Source organism: Plectropomus leopardus, chromosome 11 (assembly GCF_008729295.1).
Source record: "Plectropomus leopardus isolate mb chromosome 11, YSFRI_Pleo_2.0, whole genome shotgun sequence".
Lineage (NCBI taxonomy): Eukaryota > Metazoa > Chordata > Actinopteri > Perciformes > Serranidae > Plectropomus > Plectropomus leopardus.
In genome coordinates this window covers 12,146,091-12,170,978 of record NC_056473.1, presented here as the reverse complement: position 1 = coordinate 12,170,978, position 24,888 = coordinate 12,146,091, and the positions used below count along the sequence as shown (strand labels likewise).

Below are 24,888 nucleotides of genomic sequence, written 5' to 3'. Positions count from 1 at the left end.
TTGCCTGGTTGTGGAAAACTGCCTGTGTCTGTCTTATGTTTGCCATTTGTGTACATAATCATGTTTGCTGTATGTTTTGAACAGTGTTTCTTTGTGCTAACTAAAATGTGAAATGCATGTTAAAAAAATGTGTTACTTGTGTTATGTTTAATTATTGTTTTCAGAGGTGTTGAATTGTGTGGACTTAATTGTTCAATGTAGTAATGTGCTTTAGGGAACAGCTAATGGAGATCCAAACAAATAAACAACTGAATCTCCTGAAAAAAAATGGGGTTGTTAAAATCCTAATTATGAGATTTTATCATAATCATCATCATCATCATCATCATCATTATTATTATCATTGTTGTTGCTGCTGCTGTTGTTGTTAATAATAGTAGTAGTAGTAGTAATAATAATAATAATAATACATTTATTTATCTCTGCTAATGACAACAGAGACGTCGTCAAAGCGGAAGTGACGACATACAAATTTACCCCAAACATTTTAGCGTGTTTTTGAGAACATGGTTTCACATTAGCTCATTCAACAGCTTCCAGAGGTAAAGTAACCTGCATATAACCTATTGCTACTATGGGATTTTAAAACTTTAACTGACTCATCAACTGTTATAAACAAAGCGTCTAAACAGATGATCGTCAGCTAAACCCGCCAGATCGGTCATACTGTGAAAGTAACGAAAGTAAGAAAAGTATTAAAAGCCACACTTCCGAGTTGGAGATTTTTATTTCAAAATAAAATTATTCTCGTGTCAGGCTACATGGCATCTTTTATTATGAAGATAATAAACCGGATGCGGTATTGCTGCTGCTGTTAGCTTGATACCAAATACACTCCATGCCCATGTGTGTCTGGAGTGTAGCCTGCATAGTCTGTGGTCTGGCGCGGTCTGTGTGTTTGTCGCTTGACTAGAGGCAGTCTCCAGGCGGAGTGTGACACTTTTTACAGCGAAATTGTTTTTTCTTCCCACTAACAAGAATGGATTTCAAGCGTTCGTACCGATGTAGCGCTAGCAGCTACTGAACTCATCCGGACCTCAGTCAGTAATCCCATAAATTCAACTGGTAAGCAATGTTAGCTTAATTGAACCGAAACACTATTAGCTAACGTAAGGACAATATCTAACGCATAAAAGGTGAAATGCTGTCTCGACTACGGGTGGTTTTAGTCGGTTAATTGTTAACAAGCTTGTCTCTTAACTTAGCCTTGTTAGCAAGGTCAAATAGCCTGCTAACGTTACATGTAGTTAGCTAACACAGTTAGCCTTCGCACTCATCGGAGTGCATCCGTCGCTAACGTTACTGTGATTTGCAACAGCAGAAAGTCATTTTTAAAAAAACCATACGGTGGTTATGTCAGAGGGTAGTCGTCATTGTTGACACCTGACAGTCTTGCTGCACTCATTTTTGTTGAAATGGTTCAGGTAGGCGGTACTAGAGAAGAAGTCCGGGCAAACTAACGTTACATATCTCATATGAATCCACATAACTGTACAGAGCCGTGCTGGGCGGTGTTTAGGAGCCAGCCGCCGAAACTACAGGACGTGATTTTCAGGTTATTCTGTCCTTCCTATAGTCTTAGTAACGCTCATTTCCTCCGACCACCTCAGGATGCTGACAGTCACTTGGGTGGGGCTGACGCAGATGACAGTACACCGGAGCAGAGCCCAGGGATAAACCCACCGCACAGGATCAGTTTAAATCACCGAGGGCGGTTGGCGGGTAAAGTCATGACCAAGCCCGAGTCGAAGAAAAGCGGTGTGGCAGCGATCAACGCTACCGGCAAGTGCGCCACATCCGCTGCCCAGCAGATCAAGAACGGCTCCGTCGAGCCGGGCTGTCCGGACCAGAGTACGCATATCAAAGCTACTGTGATGAAGCAGACTTCCAGGGAGAGCATCCATCGGAAAAACACGGAGTGTGAAGTCTATGACGACGGGACCAACACCTTTTTCTGGTGAGAGCTTTCTAGCAATGTCAACAATTCAAATGCCAAATACTGAACGCTGCAGCATCTGAGGTGACAGTGTTGTCGATCAGTTACTGCAAGATAATTCTTTAAAAAAAATCACAGTCCCTGCAGAAAAAGACATGACAGCAAGGCTCTGTAGCTTTCAAGGTGAACTGAAAGACAGGCCTAAGTGACCTCCATTAGTCACAACAAATACTGTGACCTTGTGCCAAATATTCAGATGCACTGTGATTGAAAAAGTCTGAGATCAAGCTGAAATGTGATGTGGTTGAATTGTTCAAATGCAAAGAATCACCGAGGTGCACAGTATGTCTGTTATGAAGGTGTTCTGCTGCCAGGCTGATTTAGAAGCTTACATTGCACATCCGAGAACAGAGCTTGTTGTTGACGCGCAAATAGCCAGTAACCCAGCCTGCACCTTCAGCAGTGAGAGGTCCACGGCAGAAGATATTCTGTCCATGCAGTAAACTGGAGGAGTGAGTTCTGCATGCAACCACTGACACAAATGTACACACACACACACGCACAGAGAGAGGCGGAGGATGTTGACATGTGCAGGATGCAGGTGTTGTGATGTGTGGACTTGAAGCTAGTCTGGAAAAGTGACATTCTGTTTTGCAGCCTTCTTTAATGTATCACTGCCATATCTACTCAACCTGTCGCTCCAGGAATATTTAAGCCCTCTTAGGTCTATGTGTGTGTGCCATCACTGCTTTGTGTGTAAAGCAAGGGGCCGGAAGAATCTGCTATGCTATCCAATATCTTTGACCGGTCCTCCCAGAGAGAAAGCTTAATGAGAATTTCTCATTACTGTGTTACGGCTTTGACATCCAGGTTACCTGTTATTATGGTAATGGAGGCAATAATGTGAACCAAGACGCTAAGATACTTTGTCTATTACTGTTATTAAAGTAGACTATCAACCCTGCAGTATGTAGAGGAGTTTCTAATACATGGCTTCCCTATTTATATATTAGACTAAAGACTAGAAAAACAGCTTAGTTTATGCAGTATGATACTACAGCACTGCAAACTGCAGCATCCAAAATGACCATATAGTTCAATCAACACTATATACACTCTATAAAACAATTCAACTCATACTAAATATCATAAACTTTTAGGGTTTGATGTTGTGTTGTATTAAACTGCATTTGTTTTAGCTTGGTGTACCTTATTAAGTGGCAACTACAATATGATAGATGCAATATAAAGATATAGTATTAAAACATTATAACCTTGGCTAACCAGCGCTGGTTAATACTTCTGGTGATATATGTGATTACTGGTAAGGACTTTGGCCTTAACAGTGGTGTTCAGCACTTCCAATTCAATGTCTATCATCAGAGTCCTTCCTTCCTGTTATTAAAAATGTACATTCAGCAGTTACTATTTTTCAGAACTGTTACATTGTGATTGAAAATTTTTCGGAGCTAACTGTGATCAATCAACTATCAAATTAATTTGCAATTAATTTTATGGTTTACAACTAATCCATTAATCATTGCAGCTTTAGAGCCAGTATCTTACTGTCTCGTGCTCTTTGTTGTTAATTGATAACTAAAATTTAAATCTGTTCAAAGGCAAGTAAGAATTGACTCAAGGCAAGTAGATTTCTGACCCATTTGCCCGACTGTGCAATTGAAAGATTCATTAATGTTTAACCCTGACATTGATTGTGTTGTGGGAGTCTGTCTCCTAAGCATTGCACCAAAGAACTCTTTGTTGATTGTAACAGCTTCCTCTGGTTGTTAAGGAGGGTAACCATGGGGCATGCAACCTGCCTTATTAGCACTCAGTGAAGGTTGGGGTTAAGTGTTTTTTTTCCTGAGAAAAGAGGAATAGCTCGGTAAGACCCTTATATAGAAGTCCGGCTTGATGAAACAAAATTTTGTGCTGGCACACCATTTTTGATTTTTCCCTAAATAGCATGGCTGCCCACACATTTCAGAGGCTTCTGAGAATGATATGTGAATTTTGACTGCAGACAGTGTCTTGGAAAAAATGTGGGGTTGTTTTGTTTTAAGAAAAGAACTCTTCAGTTATTAGGTTATTATCGGTAGTCATTAGATTAGTAACACCCCCTGAAAGAAAATTGAGATCTTAACAGCATATAACAACTGTCAGAAGATAAGTGAACCTGTGATTTATAACAAACGGAGGTCTTGGAAATCAGAGGCTGCTGTGGTCAAACACATAAAACAGACAGTTGAGCTTGTTGCATTACTCAAGTCACATTTTAAGCTCAGCAAGTCACAAATTATTCGTCAAGTCTATCTCAACCCTGCAGTCAGCCTCAGGACAACTTTAGGCTATTTTTGCGTGCTCTGATTGATATTCTGACTTTTCTTCAATCTGCAGCTTGTTTTATCTGGATGTTCAACCTCTGTCTTAGTGGTAAATGTTGCTCTAAGCTTAGTCTGCCTCTCAGTTACACGAGGCTGGTATTTCCGTTGTGTCTTTTTACTCTCCGTGGAGTTGTGGTTGTGTGGTTGTTAGGCAAGAGAGAAGCAGGCCCTTCCCTTGTGTCTCCTGCCAAACAGGTTGGATAAGGAGGTGGAACAGGGAGAAAATGCTAATGACACCTGGCATGCCGTCTCCGTGACTCAGACTCTGAGCCACAGGGTTGGCAGAGGGGGTGACGTTATGCAGTTTGACTGATGACAGCAGAAATCTCATACAAAAATAGCTCTTTAAAAAAACAAAACAAAACATTGCTATATTATTCACTCTGAAATAATAAGACTGGTGTGGGTTTTATAATTTTATTCAACTCTCCAGAAGAGACCACTGTGTGTGTAACTGCAGTCTTATGCTCTTGCCTCTGTGCCATTGACCTCGATTGCTGTCCCCAAAGTATTAAAACCACATTTAAAAAAAACCACATTGTTGTGTGGGGTGACATTTTCCTTAATGACAGTAAACATGAACAGTGTATTATGAAACAGCTCCATGAGTGCATTATCAACTCTCCAGAGAGGCAAATGTCACCAAGCATGCTCGGGGACGTGGTTTCATGATTATGCATTGCTTTGCTAGTGTGATGAGCTCTGAGAGAAACAAACTACACTGTGTCAATTGTAAAAACCCCTTGCCCCCCTGATGAATGGAAGTCCAATATTCAGAATCCTTTTAGTGCTGGTTTAGAATCTTAACCAGAGCCTGACCAAAAAAGCATCACTGACACTGTCAGCTGATTTGAGTTTATTATTTTATTGCAGGTTAGGGCTGGGCAATATTTTGATAAAATAATATGAGACGAGATAATATATAGAACATATCTTTGGATTTTCCAATGTGATCTCAATTATTAGTGTCAGGGCCAATCAAAGCATTTTTTAATTGATCGGGACTGACTATATTAAGCTTATGAAAGCCTGATCCAATCCTTTGTTTCACGTAAATTGTCACACAGGTACTTTTTTACTAGTGAAGGTTTTTTCCACAGCAACATGGAGTAAAACCATTGTTAACACTACAACCCCCCAAAACACCCCTCTGATTGATTCTTGTTACTCAGATTGGGATCAGGGGCAAAAAAAAAAAAACTTTAGTAGAACATCCCTAGTAATATCATGAGTGTAGTCCCCCCCCCACTGATTTTGAAAGCTTCATAACAGTGAAATGATGTTATTTACTTAACTTACTAGATTGTTCTAGCTGTTCTGTTACTTACCTTTACCCACTTATTCCTTATATTCACATTACTGATGATTATTTATCAAATATCTCATTTTGTAAAATATTTTGTGAAAGCATCAGTAGTCAACCCTACAATATCCTTGCAACATCAATATTGAGGTAACAGTTAGCCCTGTCCCTGTGTGTACGCATTTGGGTGGACTCTCACAGACTCCCCTGAACCTGCAACATGTTGCTGAAATGCAAGTGAAATTGCTTTGTAATTGACTTTACCTAAAGCGACAGTGCTTGCATGCAATTTTGCACATTGTCTTGTCATTAGGTTAACTGACACTGCTGGCTGCAGTATGTTCAGCATGTTCCTCACAGTGAGATTTCTAGTTTACTTTAAAGTCACATGCTCAAAATGTTGTTTGGTGTCTGTGTTTTAACAAACATCCATGGGGAGTTTTCAACAGCTTTTGTACCCTGAGCAAACATAGAATAGGCAATAGGTCAATCGTTTGAAAGTGCTTTGGTCGGCCCTGATCCTGACATCATAGACTACCTTTGGACAGCACAGGAAAAAATAAATATTTGCTGATTTCAATGGCCTTCTGATCGAACTGATCATCCAAAGTATAGTAGTAAACCTTGAACTGACTTTGCCATTGCACCAACCTTAGACAGACTCTCTCCCTATAGATAATCTTGCGATTATGTCCTTGTCATTTTTCCAAAGTTCATCCAAGTGCTTAATCCTTTGCCCTCTTGCTCACTTTTCCCCTTGAGTTAAGATAGCATAGATGTATATCTGAGCGTGTAACTTTCATGCAATATAGGCTGAGGTTTGTTCCCTGGTGATTTGGGAGATACGAGCCTATGACCAACATTGCCACCTTTAAACTTAAGTTTAACTTGTTTATCAAAGTATGCAAATGTTAGAAATTTAACAGTCCTGATACACCCTGCTGAGGTTTTTACAGTTCAGTCAGGCAGTCCTCCAGAAAATTCATGCAAAATCTATTTTTGACTTCTGACGCTCCATTTAAGTGAAAGAAAATGAACTTATTTACTGTTTTGCACAACCTCTTTGTATCTATTTTCAGCTGATGTAACCCAGTTTCTCAACAGAAATCAGTTTGGACTGATTTGTTTCATCTCATCTCCACTCCCTTAATTTTATTCACTTCTGATTATTAAATAGCGAAATGCAGGAAGCTTTGTTAAGACGCTTTGTTTAGTAATCATCATGTGTTCTCTGCTCAGACTGCAGTGCTTTCATATTGCTCGGCATTGTTCTCTGATGACCTCTGATATCTATCAGCTGACTGTTTTCTCTCCTCCAGTGGCTTGTATTGAATTTTCCTCTTTACTAATGTTATTAATAACCCTCTCTCTCTGTCCCCTTTCTCCCTCTTTCCTGCAGGCGAGCCCATACTGTGACCGTGCTGTTCATTCTGACCTGTGCTCTGGTCTACGTTACGCTGTTGGAAGAGACCCCTCAGGACACAGCCTACAACACGAAGAGGTCAGTAGACTACACACGTCATTTCCTCAGTGTCCTCAAAGCCAAAATTCTGCAGGAACTAGGAGGCTGTCCAAATAAAACCCACTTAATCCACTGAGACCTTTTGATTAGACTAAAGTTTGAAAGTCCTTTAGCAGCAGTTTATCTTGACAGAAAACTTGTTGTGTTAGTGAACAGCACCACTAATCATTTCAAGTTTTTTTTAAATTTTTGCTTTTGAATGTTCAGTCATCCTTGGTTTAGATTTTGATTTGTTTTCCTGCTCCTTATAACCAGACACTTGTGTCTTCATGTAATATTTTGTGAGTGCAGTTTCAAAGAATTTGCCCCTGTGTGTGAAATTCAAGGGAAAAGATAATAATGTCAGTCTTTTGTGGGTCATGTCACATTGCCATTCAAAGTCAGATGAACAGGTCACATAACAAAACCACCCAATGAGCACCACAGTTTTAATCTCACATTTAACACCGTTTGGCATGAAGCCACACAGCCACAGCAACATGGGTGAGGTGCAGAATTCATCGTTTCAAACTGAGTCACTGTCTTCTTTGGTAACATTCACCTTGAACCCAGCTTGCTGTTTCAAGACCAGGTGTAGGTTTTCATGGAAAAATCAAACCCTGATGACCATACAAGGAGAAGCATGAATGTCAGATCACCATTTGTTTAGTAAAACATTTGAAGAGTAGCTGTTTTGCTTCACTCTTTCAACACATAGAAAATATGGGATCCAGTATATTACATTTGCAAATACCCAATAGTACTAAAAAGTGATACAATGAAGTTGGTTGTGTTGGAAACTTGTTGGCGACTGTACTGACTAGTCAATGCTTCCTTAAACAGGGTGTGGAAAATAAAAGGCAAGACAGCAGAAGTCAAGTAAATTTATTTATTTATCTCAATAGGTTGAGAAATGTGCTATCTGTCTCCTTCTAATAAACCAATAGCTAAGTAACTATTCTGACCATGTTTGTCGCCACTGTCATAAAGATTTGCCAATGTTATTGATCAACATCTGCTCACATCCACTGGGATGATGCCATTAAAAAAAAAAAGTATAGTTCAGTGGTATAAACATATCATGAGCTTTGACTGATGGGTCAAAAAGTAACAAACAAGTGTCCTTAGTATGTTATTAATAACTTAGTATGGATGCTGCTCAGAGGTTGAGCGAGTTTTCCTCTCAGAAGATTGGATGTTCGATCCCCGGCTCCTCCTGTCAACACGTCGAAGGGGTTGAACTGAAATGTGACGAAATCTGTGTCTGCTGATTACAGCATTATTTGATTTAATTGATCACGGTCATGGCTTTGTGGTTAGCACTGTTGCCTCACAGCAAGAGGGTCCCTGGTTCAAATCCCAGTTGGAACGGGGTTCGGTCCGGGCGGAGTTTGCATGTTCTCCCCGTGTCTGTGTGGGTTCTCTCCAGCTTCCTCCCATAGTCCAAAGACATGCAGCTCAGGTTAATTGGTGACTGTGAGTGTGTATGGTTGTTTGTCTATATGTGTCGGCCCAGGGTGTACCCCGCCTTCCGCCCAATGACAGCTGGGATTGGCTCCAGCCCCCCCACGACCCCTACGAGGACAAGCTGTACAGAAAATGACTGACTGACTGATCACGGTCACAAATGTGCCTGGATGTTAGAGTGGTCTGACATCACTTTATTGTAAAACACCATAAAAGTACATTTGATTGTTACTAGTTTTGGCTTGTTATACTAAGCTCCCGTTTTCAAATGTGATGTCCTTCCACTGCCTCTTTTCAGTGTGGTATAGATAGATTTATACCTGACCTGGATTTGCTTATTTGTCCTGAGTTTTATTTCATCATGTTGTTCAGGAGTTGACAACAGATTTACACTAGTCTGATAACAGCCATCTGAGCTTTGATACAGGAGAAGGCACGCTTTGTTTAATGGCTCATGTGAACTGGAAGTGTGGAGAAAAAACAACTCCGATAAAGAAGCGCTTTCATTTTTTGTAAGTTAAATTTGCTTGTAGAAATAGTGAGTTGTTTAATTTGAACAGCACGAGGCAGGCCAAGCACAAGAAGGCTGCATGAATGATGTGTGTGTTTGTGACAGAGAGTGAGTGATCGTAGGTTGTTTGTGTGTATGTTGGTGCTTGTGAGGGATTGTAGGACGGTTCTTAACAGGATTTGCTGCAGTCAGCACAGTCTGGCTCGTCAGGATAAAGGCCCGAGAGCTTCTTCTCAGCAGAGGAGTATACTCTCACACGCAGTCCAGATCTCACTAATGTACTCATTCACACACAGTTGGATACACTCATCCTCTCACACTAGTTCGCAAACACTTAGCCTCACTTTGACACATGATTGTAATCACATGAACTCACTTTCCTACCTACACACAATCACTTAATCACACACACTCATGCACCCACCCTTGTTGGCACGCACAAGCGGAAAATCCTTGTTCATTTGTAAGTTCAGAACAGTGTCCTCACCAGGTTTCCCAGTTTTTAATCCCAGCAGAGCAGGGATTAAAGGCAACTTGACCTGATAGCAGCAAATTCAGATTGGCCTCATCTCTTAGTAAACACAGAGGGAATTGTAAAAGGGAGTAATTGTTAATGGTCAGCTGAGACAGGTCACCAAATCACATTATGCCCCATTACGTTCCCCTTCCTGCCCATTGCTTTGTTTAGGCCACTGTTATCACAGATTTTTTAAAAGAGTTTGGAATTGTTTTCTGTCCACAGAAAAAAACGCGTATTACTTATATATATATTATATATATATATATATATATATATATATATATATAGTAGAAAAGCTGCTATTGGCATCTCTCCTGCATGCAGCACTGTAGTGTGTTTCACTTTTTGAGTGCTTTTGCCAGAAAATCTTTGTTGAAAATGTAGTAATTCCTTTAAATCATATGTTATAATCTACAAAAACTTTATAACTAAATTTAGTCCACTTTGAACAGACAGCTGGCTGTCTTTTTGTGGCTGTGGTGTTATCAGCTGCTCCCACTATAAACGGACACTTCTGGGGAAAAAAAGCAGAGTAAAAGCCACAAGTCTCTTAAAGCACTGTTATTATTGAATCCTCGATCCTTGTGTTTTGCATTCATATACTGAGTGGCTTGCCAACAAAGGACTGAGAAGCTCTTGCTAGCTTTATACTTAGTTTCCTGGCTGAAATGACACTCTTACAGTATTGCACATATCTGAATCTTTCTTCTGATTACAGGGCAAGGCATCATGGAGTGTAATGTTTTCAAATATTGAACTAGCACATAATTTCAGCTGGTTTTAATCAAGACGCAACCTCCAAGTCTGAAAAATGATGGCAACATGGAAGTGCCAAAAACTTTAGTTCATCAAATGGCAACTTGAGGCTGGCTCCAAAACAGAGTTAAACCTTATAAACTCCCATGTTTAAATTTCCAACTTTACAGCAGAAATTAATATAACAGCCTGGTACCAAAAAGGTTTTAGTCTCTTCAGCTAATTTTAAGATCCTCGCCAACTGTATAGGGGTGACTTGTTATAAAACTCGCCCATTTACATTTTATTATGGCCCAAAGTTATGCAAAATTAGGGCCTGCGGGGCTTGAGTGACAGGCTGTCTGCCAATAGTGTCCTTGGTTGCTTAGATCCAGCCCTCTCTCCTCCACAGCTTCATGCTCTCATCCAACTATGGTCGCTTTTGGCTCCAAAAAAACCAAAAAAAAACAAAGTGGCAACGTTCGTAATACCAAAGTCCACAAATCAGTGGGTGATGTCATAATAGCTATGTCCATTATTTATACACTCTGTGGGTTTTTAATTAGCTGCTCTAGTACACAGCACTGTCCCATCCAAACTGGAGTTTGGACAGAAGTGATAGTTTAATCTACATTTTTTTTCATAATTCAGTTTCACCAATTTTAGGATATTGATTGTTGATTGTTTTGAAACTGAAAAACTGAAACTGAAAAAAAAGACATTCACACAGACTACCTCCATCTGTTTGAAGAGGTTAAATCAAGCACCTCTGCTTTCACTCACTGTAAATCATAAAACATAGTGGACTTAGCTACCATGACATCACCTATTGTTTTGTAGACTCCTGTTTTGAAGCCTTTAGTTTGGCAGTCACCATCTTGATTATTTGGAACAAAAAGGGACCACACTTGTGTGAGAGGCTGATGCTGTAGATGAGCAAGGGGTGGATCAGGCTGCGGAGCCAAGGTAACTACCGTCCGACAGCCTGTCACTCAAAGTGGCCCACCCTGTATTATTTGTGACTTTAAGCATTAATAAATATGTAATGAATAGCCAAATTAGCTTTAGAGACCAAAACCTTTTTCTGTACCAGGCTGTAAACATGTTTATTTCTGCTGTTAAGTGTTTGCTGCTTGCTGTGAATATGTAAAGTTCCACTGCAGTAGTGGTCTTATTACTTGAGAGCTCAACACATAAATCAGCTGCTGGATTCATGTACTTTTCTCTGTTTTTAACTGTGGTCCACTAGGGGGATTGTGGCGAGCATCCTGGTGTTCCTCTGTTTTGGAGTGACACAAGCGAAAGATGGACCCTTCACCAGACCACATCCAGGTAAGAATTGCACTTTAAGGGAACATTTCATTTTCTTCAAGCCGTGTATCTTAGGCAAAGCACCACTGTCTTTTTTATTTTTTGAAAGCCACAGAGTATGAGCATATATCTGGTGCAAAGAAGGCAAAATTTCAAAGGATTTGATTAGGTCAAGCTTTTGCAGAGCTGTTTTATTCCATTCTGAACTATACACAAGATTAGGGCTGGGTAATATGACTTTAAAATAATGTCAGAATGTTTTTAGGCTATATCAGGATACATATCTCGATATTTTGAAATCTCCTCTAAACCACAGTAAACTACCAAAATACAAAATTATTAAATGTACAACAGTGACAAATAACATAGCTACTGCCACAAAATAAAGTTACATATACTGTTGTAATAAAGTTTAATAAAATACTGTTATAATGATAATTTAAGTATAAAGTAGTACTGTAAAGTACTGTTACATTAGAGTTAAATAAAGTATTTTTAGTAATAAGTTTTTATTTTTATAACTAAACAAATCAAAGCGGAACCCATGGTGATTTTATTTTGAAGGACCTGGCTCATGTCAGGCTGAAAGTGAGAGGGTTTTTGCTGTGGACTTTTGGTCAATATTAGGTCAGCAGCATTAGCAGAAAGTTAAACTGTAACCGCAGCGTGAAAATTCCTCTAATGCCGGCTGGAAACAAACAAATGTGCTAACAGGACAGTTCAAATATTGCAAAGATTTCTAAGTCACACAGGTGCTCCGTGGTCGCAAAATGTGAATAAATAGTCACGATCGGAGCTCTGCAGATAGAAAAATACAAAAACTTACCTGCTCGCACTACCCCCACTACCACTCATTACGTAAGACTGTTACTGCAAAGCTGGAAACAAACTAACAGCTCTCCAGTTCATATATTAATAGTATTTGCAAGTCATAGTGGTGCTCCACGGTCGCAAAATGTGACTAAATAGTCAGGGTCTAGAGCTCTGCAAAAGCCCTGCTTTTTGTGTGTGTGTCTGTTAGAGGCAGAGAGCCATAGGAAGAGAGGAAAAAACAAAACACCGAAGCGAGGCTCATGACTGTGACAAGAAACAAAAAAACAAGACAGTTTATACTCACTGTTGTGCTAGCCATTTTATACAACCCACATGAAACAAGCTGCGATGCCTTGAGTATCTTCACCTACCCGTAGTTGAGTGCCTAACTTTTCATTCCCAAACCACGTCCAAACAACAGAAGTAGCCCCTATTTTGGGTACAAGCTCCTCCTTGTTTTGATTAGGCTGGTCAATGTTCAGTATTGCTTTCCAGCTCCTCTATGTTTGTTTGTTTCGGTGCCGCGCATTGTGTAGACACTCCCTCGGCCACGTTGACAGAAGCAAAGCCTTATCAAATGATATAAACGAAATAAACAATATAGCATAATATGAAACAATCAATTTTTTCATCTTCAGACAATATATTTTGTCATATCACACAGCACTGCATAAGATATGTCATACTTGTTTGTGCTGATAGAGTATAACTTTCAAATAAGTTAAAAGTTAATAGGAATCTATGCACTTAAATGCACTTGTCCTGCGATATTAAAAATATATTTGCCATTACACTAATTGACAGGAACTTTACTGTTTATATAGCTCGCTGTTATCAAGCGAAGCCCAGGTTTGAATTAATTTTTTTTGATGGTGTATATTATGTCTCCATTCCCTACTGTGTACATTGGTAAGAGTACCTGAGAGCATTTACCAATAATAGCAGCATTTGAGAATCTCATGTTGGCCTCGAATATAAAACAAAGAAGCTCTGAGTGCTCTAAATCAATACACACAATGGCTAACTAAATTTAATTGTCAAAATTAAGGAGACATCTGGGTAAATGAAAGGGGGTGGGGCATTTTCCTGGCATGGTTTAGTTCAGAGCAAGTGGACACCAACATACAAGCTCACACTGGGTTAACATCACAAGTCTCGCCTGGCTCATAGCAGTAATATCTAAAGGACCACAGTGCTTAGTAAGCATGAATGAATATGACAGTGAAGCATGCCATTTAACAGGAGTTGTCTCAGTCCACCTCAACACGTAAACCTTTCCCACTGATCAGCGAACAGCTGTTTAGATGCAGAAAAACAGACATTCAACAACATGCATAAATGCTCTGTTCCTTATGTTTTTATTTCTGCCATACCACTACCACTTTTCATTTATTCATGACACTCTACTGAGAAAAATGTACATTAATACATCGTAACTAAACACCAGCCCTTGAAGATAGTTGGCACTATGGCATGCCCACAGTGAATTCTTGATTGTAATTGGCTGGCAGGTGTCTAGTAGCGGAATAGTGTAGCCGGACACCTCTGGTACAGGTGTTAGTTTCCAGTTCTACCTCATTGTGCTAGTATTCAAACTGTAGGTAGGGACAGTCATGGGACTTAAAGAGTGTGTGCAAGGGGGAGGGAAAGCTGTAAGCTAAACTATATGGTCCCTAAATGCAGCAGGAGCACCATGGCATTTGGATACCTCTATTAACAGTTGATATGAGTTTGCATCCTTCTGTGTTTTTTCACTACTCAAGGGTTTAAGCTTATTGTTGCTTGCTTTATTGATTGCATCAGCTATGTACTTATAGTTTTCATCAGTGGTGGTGGCAGTATATATCAAATGGCAAACCATTTTTGATGTTGCTTAGTGCATTAACTGTGACACTACCTTATAAAAAAAATGCTTTGAACAGATGTTGTTATTTAAACAATGTAGCTCTTAAAAGAAGTTTGCTATTTGGGTTTTTAACCAGGTCACCCATGCAGGAAATTCATTGCGTCTCTTACACAACATGTTTCCTACCAAGTTTAGGGGTTAAGGAAGGAAGGAAGGAAGGAAGGAAGGAAGGAAGGAAGGTAGGTAATAGGGTGTGGAGATCAGATTGAGACAGACACTGAAAGTTGTCGGTTGTTGGAGGCGTGAAGTGGCCAAGCAAGAATTTTGGCTGCTGTTATTGCATTACTCGTGCCTTCTTGCCCCCTCCTTTTGTAGATTGAAAGACAAGGGTTTATTTGTGTGTGTGTGTGTGTGTGTGTGTGCGTGTGTGCGTGCGCTCATGTGTGTTTGTGTGTGTGTTTGTGTATGTGAGTGACTGTGTCATACTCCCTGACCTGTTCAACCAGCCAAGTAGGTTCAGCTGTTGTTCACCTTGATGCAGTTTTGTTGAAACTCCACAGGTTTGTATCTTGGGGAAAGACCCAGAGGGACTTCAGGAATTACAAGCTGCTACTCCCAGCTGGGAGTGAGACAGCAAACTAAGCTCATAAACATCAATTCACAAGAAATAACAATAACAGTGGCCATTGACTTTAATCCTTTTGTGGGTCATTTTTTACAAGGTGCTGCTACAAAGGCTTAAGGCTTTTACCACATCCGCTACGGGCGAGTGTCCATTAAGCATTTTTTTTCTGTCAATGAGATACATCTTGAAATGAATCCATCTTGAAATGCATGTTTCTGTCTTTGTTGTTATAGTTTCTGTCTGGCATACAGCTCATCGGGAAAGACAGATATGGCCAGAACAAGCCTCTCCAATATTTCCTTGGTTACCAGGGGGATGAGTCCCGCCCCATTTAATATATAATCGGTTGTCTGAAAAGAAGCAACAGAGACAACACTAGCTTTTTTCTGAAATGTTCGGAGACTCTCAGCTAGAAGTGCTCAGAGGGGTCAAACAAGAGGCTCAAAGCACTCTGAAAACAGATGCTGGGTGCAGAGCTTACTCTCTAGATGGTCACATGCAGCAGCATATGCTTTCTCAGTGAAAACCGTTGAAAACATACATTTGCGCCTAGGTAAAAGCTTGAAGCTAAGCTTTATTGGAAGCCCGATTATTAGTTGCAGTCCCCCTGACAGTAGTACTAAATAATGGAGGGAAACACAATATTAAAATCATCACATCATGATATGTATTTGTACTAAAACCTGCACCAAAAGCAGCTCATTGTATTCAGTCATGTTTGTTGAAAAAGTTCTTACAAAAAGCTTCATTACCCGTTTATTCATTGTATGTTGTTCTGCATATAAAGATTATCAGTGAAAGGGCTAAATGTCCAATTAGGGCAGGAACATAAAAGTCAATATGACATAACCTTGTAAATTCATAGTGAGACATGCTGGTACTCAACACAAAATACATCATCAGTTAGATTCTATTGAGACTGTATAACATGTACTGTACATGTGTCTTTAATCTGCCCCCTTGAAATATCAGAGGAACAAAACCGAAGTGATATTAATTCCCACGCCATCCAACATGTTTTGTTTTTCAGAAGTAACTTGCTTGTACAACTTTCACCATCACTTTCTCTCTCTCTCTGTAGCTTACTGGCGGTTCTGGCTTTGTGTGACTGTTGTCTACGAGCTGTTCCTCATCTTCATCCTGTTCCAGGTTGGTGTGCTGATGATCCGGATGCCTTGTTTGACTGAAACTCTCCCATCCCAAAACAGATGTGCAGAGGGAATAATAATACCAAATACTATTCATGCAAACATAAAAAATGTTTATTACTCCACATGCTCGTCTTTCTTGGGTTTTATACTTAGTCTCCACTGGCAGAATAAGGCAGCAGGAACCTTTTTCTGACAGAACTGTCAGTTTTCTGTACATTCACATTGATCATTTGGTAAAGCTCTTGAATGTGTGTCCACAAACCAAAGCAAAGTAGCTACATCCTGGAAAACCTTGTGGTGGAGATCTAAAAGTTATCTTAAAATCAGAATTTAACACTGGCCAAATAAAGGATTTTATTCAGAGCTCTGCTTCACTCTCTGATACTTCTTCTGCTGTCATCCCCCTACATCTGCAATCCTGGAAGCCTCTCTCAGTTTAATTAAAATGACACTAAGCCAGACCCAGCTGGCAAACTGTATCTAAAATAAGACATAAACACTGTTTAAAAAGTTTATATACTTAGCCATCTTCCTCCTTGACTTGTGCAAGGAATTAAAATTGTAGCTTGGTAAAATCCTCCTCTAAAAACTGTAATATTGTGCCACAAAGATGTACAACTCACAGAAGCAAAAAAAGGAAGTTTTCTAACTAAGTAACTTGTTATGGTGAGTTCCCAGTTTCACAAAATCCATGTAAAAAGATTAAAGAGGTGTGCATTTTTGCTGTAATTGTTATTTTTAACAATTTTGTACAAACACTGTAAAAAATGATTTGCAGAGAAAACTAACATGTCTTCTATAGTTTTCTTTATAGTGCACAGGTACAGTGAAACAATCTTTTGGTAGAAATTGTAATCATGGTTGTTTAAAAACATTTCGATACTCTGAATATGTCAGTTTTCTGTAACAGTCAGTAGTGGGAAGTCAAATTCCAACACACGCCTTTCAGTCTTGATATGGCTCTGTGTCTCCATATGAGCTCCCTTTTTACAGAGAATAACAGCTGATAGTGTTTTTACTTCTCCTCTAAACCCCTGTTATCCAGACGGTGCATGATGGTCGACAGTTTATGAAGTACATTGACCCCAAGCTCGGGGTACCCCTGCCCGAGCGTGACTATGGAGGAAACTGCCTTATTTACGACCCAGGCAACACCACCGACCCCTTCCACAACATCTGGGTAAGAGTTTTTATTTATTTTATGTCACCTGTGTTTTTTCCAGTTATGGAAGGTTATATGAATCATTTGTAGTGTACAGACATGCCCATTTAAAAAAATATTTTGAATATGCAGTTCCATTCATGCTCATTGCTGACATTTGAAAATTTCCTGGCAATAAGCCTCCTTCCAAGAAGTAACATTGTTGACTTGTTGTGGCACACTTTGCCCTTAGAAATTACTAATGAGGAAATGACCCAGATCTCAAATCAAATAGGGTGCCAGCTTGAATGACTCTCTCCCTCATCCTTTAACACACTCATTCTCTGTTTTGACACAAGTTCTCCCTCCCTGTGTCTTTCTACTTTGCTTTCTCTCTCTTTTTTCTCATATACACACATGCACAAACTCACAGTTAGTGTGGCTGTGTGCTGACTGCCTCTAGAGCCTTGCGTCTGGTGCAGATTATAGCCGTCAGTAGAACCCGGCCTTCTTTTCCCCGCTGGGGAGGCAGTCTGCTTTCATCGCCAGAATGACCCAGACCCCATCTCTACTGTTGGACTGAGTCTGAGTCTCTGAAAGTGGATCAGACTCACCACAGCCTCCTCTAAATTACAGCTAACCTATGTGAATGACCTTTTTAAAATGTCAAATTATTACCACATATTTAGGAAATAGTTGAGGTTGTAGATAATCTTGGACTTCAGGGTAAAAAAAAAAACCCAAAATGTTCTAAAATAGGAGGCAGAAAGAAGTGAAAACAAATGCTTCTATGGGGTTTAACTATGCTATAAAAAACACAGTGGAAAGCTGGTTTTAGATGTATTTTATACCTGTGTGCAAGTTTTTGTCTTGTTCAGTGACCCAGTACTCACTGTGCTCATTTCTCTGGTTGGTACAAATGTGAACTAGATGTAGTTCATGTCTTGGACCATTGGAGGGTTGCAGTTAAGAGCAGGGCTGCAACTACTGATTATTTTGTCAATGAATGGTTGAATCTGTCAGAACATTTTGAAAATGTCTATTATATTGTGTGTCAGTACCAACGTTATAATGATAAATATAAATTTAGTAAGACTTTATAAAGAGAACTTGTTATATTAGCAGTGTGTTTTTTTTCTCTACAGGACAAGATGGATGGCTTTGTTCCAGCTCACTTCCTCGGATGGTATATGAAGGTATGTATGGAGTAGTGACTGAACACTACACCTGTGTGCACTAATTGATATGCTTCAACCTTATTGTTACTACCCAGTGGTGGCTTAGAGAACAGCTGTCAGCTTTTTAACTGCTCAGTTGAAACAAAATAATTTTTAGTTGCAGTATCATGAAAGCAGCTGAGCATGTGACATTACAACAAAAAAAGTAGATTTGTGGCAGTCAGTCTGGATGGCATGTTTCCTAGCCAATGATTACAAAGAAAATACATGTTTTTCTTATGTTTATGTTCCCACAAATATATGAAGACGACTATGCAAACTTGCATCTGTGCAATGTTTGTCATTAGAGAGGCGTTTTCACATTCCTCTACTGAAGGGGGCAATGTCTGCGAATTTCCCTGAAAGATAAGAATGAAACTTAACATGGGCAAGCTATCTTAGGGTATTCAGTGCAGTGCGCATCAAGTAAAGTCAAGTTAATTTTATTTATAAAGCCCATTATCACAAAACACAGTTTGCCTCAGAAGACTTTACAGCATACAACATCCCTCTGCCCTTAGGCCCTTACATCACCCAAGGAAAAACTCCCCCAAAAAACCCTGTAACGGGGGAAAAAAATTGTAGAAATCTCAGGAAGAGCGACTGAGGAGGGATAATCTTCCAGGACGGACGAAGATCAAGATGGCTAGCTTACTAGAACTGTGACTTGCTAAGGGCCTGTGTCCACATAGCATTTTTCTTCAGCAGAAAAGTGGTGGCAGGATGCTGGGGATAGCTGCATCCAGGCGCTTCTTAAAAAAGCACCCCCAGCATATTTTTTTTTCAGTGATTACTTTGTGTGATTACTTATGTTTTCTTGACACTTATGTGAGCTGGGTAGCTAATGCGCCGCTAAATTAACGCTGGTTAAATACAGATAACAGTGGTCAAATACAGTAAAAAACAAGCTTATAAAGTTACAGTGATAAAAGCACAACACTTACCAGCAACATCCAGTGTCTGCCTGCTGATTGGCTCCCACAAATGGGCTTTTCTGTTTTGTTGTGACAATAATCAAGCTAAAAGAGTGACATCAGCAGCACCACTCTGAAAAGTTCAGAGATTTTTACCTAGAGCACCTCTGAGCAGCCGCCCAAAAAAGCCAAAGTCCTCTGAAAAATGCACAGGGCACTGTGCTTTTACTCAAGGCAGCTGTATAGGCTCTCTCTTCAAACAATTGTAGAAAAAGATGCTAGTGCTAAGGAAAAAAAAAACAATGTGGACACAGGCCCTAAGATTGCAAGCACCTCAGTCTTTACCTTTAATATGATCACTATGTTAAAAAAAACTGTCATTTAAAACGTGATCAGTCTTTTCTGTCATAAATTGACAACCAGCCCTCTGTTGTATGAAAAAGACTGACAGCACCACTATGCTGTGTTGCATTTTCAGTTAGGATAAATGTTTCTTTCTGTGGTATCTTGCTGACCTCCCCCCACTCACATCCCTTTTTGTTCTCTCCTCTGCCTCAGACTCTGATGATTCGCGACTGGTGGATGTGTATGATTATCAGTGTCATGTTTGAGTTCCTGGAATACAGCCTGGAGCACCAGTTACCTAACTTCTCAGAGTGCTGGTGGGACCATGTACGTACCAATATTACGGTTCTTCTTCTAAGGGTTAACAGGTGTGCCCTCAGAATGGTGTTCAAAATAGACATACTGCAGAGAACAAACAGCATTATGACCCTGGGTGTGTTTGTCTAAATGTGTCCACATATGACTGAGATTCTTGTAAGTCACGATGAGAACAGACGTGACTTGCAGTTGTGTACAGACTTATTCAAAAGTAGTGTAACAGAAGCAGTAAACGAAAAAAAAAAACATGTTGCATGATGTTGTTTAGCAGTTGCAGACATTGAGGGTTAGGGTGCAGTGAATGAGGCTGGTAGACATTTTTTAATAAGTCTGGCAAAGTCTGCTACTCAGCCCTGTTTTCTCAGATGCTATTCAGCAGCACAGATTGGTAAACTTCTCTCTGTGTACTGACTTTCCACAAGTTTACTAAGGTCACTGTCCCTCTGAGCTACTGCTCTGCAGTGCAGTGACTGCTGAAAGCACAATCCAAAGCCTTGTCTTGCATGAAGAGTTGAGGTAGTTGTCTTGCATGAAGAGTTGAGGAAGACGTGAGCACATTCAATATTTATTTGTCCTTACTTCAAAAAAGACAACATTCCTACTAAGTTGTTTACATGTCTAATGAAAATGATTATTCTTGTTTACTTGCAGCTGTGTTTACTATGATTAACATGCTCTAACATGCCGTTTATCACATCAAAATATGGACTTCTATAACTGCTTTTGCCATTTTGTGTCTTTGCAGCAAAAAAAGATTTTTTCAAGGTTCTCCAACAGTGCTGAACATTTCCTTTACTTTTATTCCATCAAACACCTTCTTTAAAAGGCCAGTGTTGCAATAATTGTACATATCTAAAAAACTGTTTGTATGCAAGCCTTTCATGATGTTAAAATAGGTGTGTTTTTCCTCCTGACCAGAAATGTGGGCTATTGTTTTGGGCATGCATCTTCTCAAAACCTCAGTTAAGACGCTTATTCTGAATGTGCCATATATATATATATCAAGAGAATGCTTCTAAACCCCCCAAAATATCCCACTTTTCTTAATCAGAAAATGCTTCCATCAGAAAAAAGGCCAAATGCAGAAGATCCAATTGGAATATGTATGCTGTTGACATGAGCCATATTAAATTCAGAATATTGTCATATTTTGGAACAATACTGTAATTTTAATGTTCATATAAATGTAGTCACTGTGATTTTGTAATATCCCAGAACCTGCTGCCTGCTTGTGCCTTATTAAAGCTGTTTCATTTTTGCCTTTACGCTTTATAGTAGCAATTAAGTAACTATTAAGCTACATAATAGATTGTAAACAGACAAATAGTGGTGGTATTAAAGGACAGACTGTTGACAGTTAAAACACATAAAGTAGACTGTATCAGTTGGAAGTAATGGGAATTATTTAAGTTATTACAAAACAATAACTTTTTTACTGTAAATTTGGAATACAAATTAAACTCAGTTTATACATAAAAGCATGTAAACATCTAGTATATATGTATATCATTTTAATAAAGAGAAACAATTGTGACAACAAGTTGTTATGCTGTGAGATTTCCCTCCCAGGTTGCAACAAACTAATATGAGATATACCAAGGAAATCTGTCCACTCCCACTCAGTCCTAAGAAAAGGTCTGACTTGTGTAGGTGGATCACAGTAGGGTAGGAGCTTTACTGTAGCTATTTTTTTTTTACTCTTTAATAGAATAATTTGTTTTTCTCTCTTTTTAGTGGATCATGGATGTGTTGGTGTGTAACGGTCTGGGGATCTACTGTGGGATGAAGACCCTGGCCTGGTTATCAATGAAGCCCTACCAGTGGCAGGGCCTGTGGAACATTCCTACATACAAGTACGACTTAAAACTCAATACACTAAACACAAAAAAATCAGCCTTTCTAAAGCAAGATTGTATATGTAGATGTATAACACATTATCAGAACTAGAGTTGTACCCATCAATTGGTTGGTGATTGGAATCGTTGGATTTTCAGCTTGATCTGCTATGACTAGTGACTGATCAGTCAGTCTCTGATTTAGCTGATCCTATGCAGCTCGCATATACGTGCACACGCTGCACCATGGTTCAGGCTAATATTATTTCAAGCCATGTTTCCAAGTGCTCTAAGAAAAGTTATATGTATGTTTGTGTATGCTGTCAATTACAGTTCTTAGGAAGAAAGAACATTGGAATCGGCTAAAATCTTGGATGGTCAAACTTTTAAAAAATCAGAAAAATTGGAATCAGCCAAGACAGTTGCTATGGGTGCATCTCTAAAGAGAATAGTACTTTTATAGAACCGATACCCTGACATTTGAACAAATTATACTAATTTTAAAGGTATATTTCTTCAACTGAACTTCTCCTATTTATTGTCTCTAATTCTCTTGTGTCACTGATGTTAGATCAAAGGATAATGTTCACGCTCAAAAGTATTTTCCTCTTTGACCTTTGAAATATTGTGTATTAGTATTGCTACCTTTGATTACAGGAGTACCCACTTTGCTGTTTTATAATACTATTAATGTTATTTCTATTTGTATCTCGGCCGTGTCTTCTTACAGGGGAAAGATAAAACGTATAGCTTTCCAGTTCACTCCCTACAGTTGGGTAAAGTTTGAGTGGAAGCCTGCTTCAAACCTTCGTCGCTGGCTTGCTGTGTTAGGCATCATCTTTATGGTGAGAATTATCCTGTTCTTTATTGACACGAAAAAGGGACTTTTGGTCATTATGGCAACAAAGAATGAGATTACAATACATTGAAAAATTGTAAAGATATTAACATCTGTGCCCTGCCTAAAAGATTGCTTTCTTTCTACATTTCCTTTTGTAATATGATTACATTTGTGTTCGTTGGTTTTCTTAAAGGCTTATATAAACTATACAATATACGCTTTTTTAGGCATCACTTTGTGGTCAGATTTTTTTTTTTCTGAAGCTATCTAGCAAGTACCTTGATTCTGCATTTGTTAAAATTTAGAGTAAAAAGCAATTTCTGTTTTGACAAGTCCTTACTTTGATAAGGTATGTTAAAAAAATATAGAATTTTTTTTCTAAAATAAATTTTCAGTACCAATAAAATTTGACATTTTATTAAAAGATACATAGGAATAATTTGAGTCAAGACCTACAAATGTAGGTACACTGACATACCGTTGAAGTGACGTCCTATTCTGTTACCATTGATGTATTTTATTGTTAATGCCCCGAAATAAAGACGCTTGTTATTTTATCTCCTCCCTTCCCAGTTCCTCCTGGCAGAGCTGAACACCTTCTACCTGAAGTGTGTGTTGTGGATGCCTCCAGAACACTACCTGGTGCTACTCCGCCTGGTGTTTTTTGTTAACGTGGGAGGTGTAGCCATGAGGGAAATCTACGACTTCATGGATGACCCGTGAGTAGCAGCTACATGAAGTTGGCTTGTGGGGGGTTGCAGGGGTTGGTTGAGTTCATAGGTTGATCACATATACAAATACAGTGAGTAAAACCATACAGCGTCTGGAATACTGATCAACATCAGAAATTGTTGATGCACTAGAAACTTGGTGGCATTAAAATTTTTGTGAGCGCACCACATACAGCTGTAACATGCTATAGTTTTTACTCAAGATTTTTGTGTTTACAGTTTTAAGTTTGAGAGGCTGCTAAATGTGCGAAAGGGTAGTGTTGCTACATTCTCAAAAAGAGGAAAAAAGTAACAATAAGTAACACTCCAGTGAGGGAATGACTGGTCAAAAAAAATGTGCTCACAATTACTGTATGTAGATGTATAGTCTGCTGGTTATCTGTGTGGGCCATTGAAACTTTCCAGTTCAGTTCTACTTTATGTGCCAGTATGTGCTGCATGTGAGCTTGTTGTTAGGAAACTCTCGGAGCAGCTTAGGGAGGGCGTTTATTGATCTGACTGATAGTATAAGCTTCTTATCACATCCGCCTATGGAAAGCAAATATATCTGACAAATATGCAAACACTCTTGTGTTCACTTCAGCAATTGACAACACTTTCTTGTATTAGAGGAGTACTGACAAAATGGTTTTAGTCATTTGTTTGAGGTCGTCATTGAGGAAAGTCTTAAGTTGACATATGTTCGTCATTCATAACATAGTCCAACAAAAACGGTCCAGTGCAACTTACTACAGCACAGTGACTTGGTTTTAGAAACAGTGAGGGGAAACTGGGGTACAAAGATGAACAATCAGCTGTACATAGCATGACATTTTTGTCTTATTAATGGGTGTAACTATTCTGATGCTTTCAGACAACTTACAGACTAGCTCTTCTATTTGTAGGTACATAAAGGACTATGTATAATGCTTTTTATGCAGCTGTGTAACCTTAATACTACTATGATATAGAGTGTTTTTTTATGTGCTGCCTGCATCACAAGCCTACCAACTAACAGTGAAAACATTCTCCCATTTGTATTTCTTTTCCATGAAAACACCTTCTTGTGATTTTCCCTACAGGAAGTTCCACAAGAAGCTTGGCCAGCAGGCGTGGCTGGTGGCTGCAATCACAGTGACTGAGTTCCTCATAGTGGTCAAGTACGACCCCAACACCATCATGCTGCCCATCCCCTTTTTCATCATGCAGTGCTGGTTCTTAGGAATCCTCCTCATCTTTACCTGGACCCTGTGGCGGTTCTTCATCCGGTAAGAAGCAGGGTGGGGTACAGGGCAGGGGGGGAGCAAGTAAATGGTTTGGGAATTTAAAAATAAAAATAGTTATAAAGCTACTTAAAAAACTTTGACATTGTATGCCTAAAATAATTACAAAATGCTTTGCTCATTCAAGTAAAGACATTTTTTGCAATCAATCCTTTGACTTAAAGTAAATTACAAAAGTAGT

General features: G+C 39.3%; 1 protein-coding gene across 1 annotated transcript in view; it reads left to right on the top strand.

Annotated features, from left to right (window-relative positions):
• Positions 1-842: 842 nt before the first annotated feature.
• ptdss2 (phosphatidylserine synthase 2) overlaps positions 843-24,888 on the top strand; it is a 31,334-nt gene continuing 7,288 nt past the window's right edge. Inside the window, exons 1-12 of the mRNA XM_042495957.1 lie at positions 843-1,065; positions 1,611-1,957; positions 7,023-7,124; positions 11,607-11,689; positions 16,034-16,101; positions 17,149-17,283; positions 18,390-18,440; positions 19,934-20,047; positions 21,773-21,891; positions 22,604-22,718; positions 23,288-23,433; positions 24,507-24,692. Of these exons, the coding sequence (XP_042351891.1) occupies positions 1,731-1,957; positions 7,023-7,124; positions 11,607-11,689; positions 16,034-16,101; positions 17,149-17,283; positions 18,390-18,440; positions 19,934-20,047; positions 21,773-21,891; positions 22,604-22,718; positions 23,288-23,433; positions 24,507-24,692 (1,346 nt within the window). The 5' untranslated portion in view covers positions 843-1,065; positions 1,611-1,730. The remainder of the gene's footprint in view (positions 1,066-1,610; positions 1,958-7,022; positions 7,125-11,606; positions 11,690-16,033; positions 16,102-17,148; positions 17,284-18,389; positions 18,441-19,933; positions 20,048-21,772; positions 21,892-22,603; positions 22,719-23,287; positions 23,434-24,506; positions 24,693-24,888) is intronic.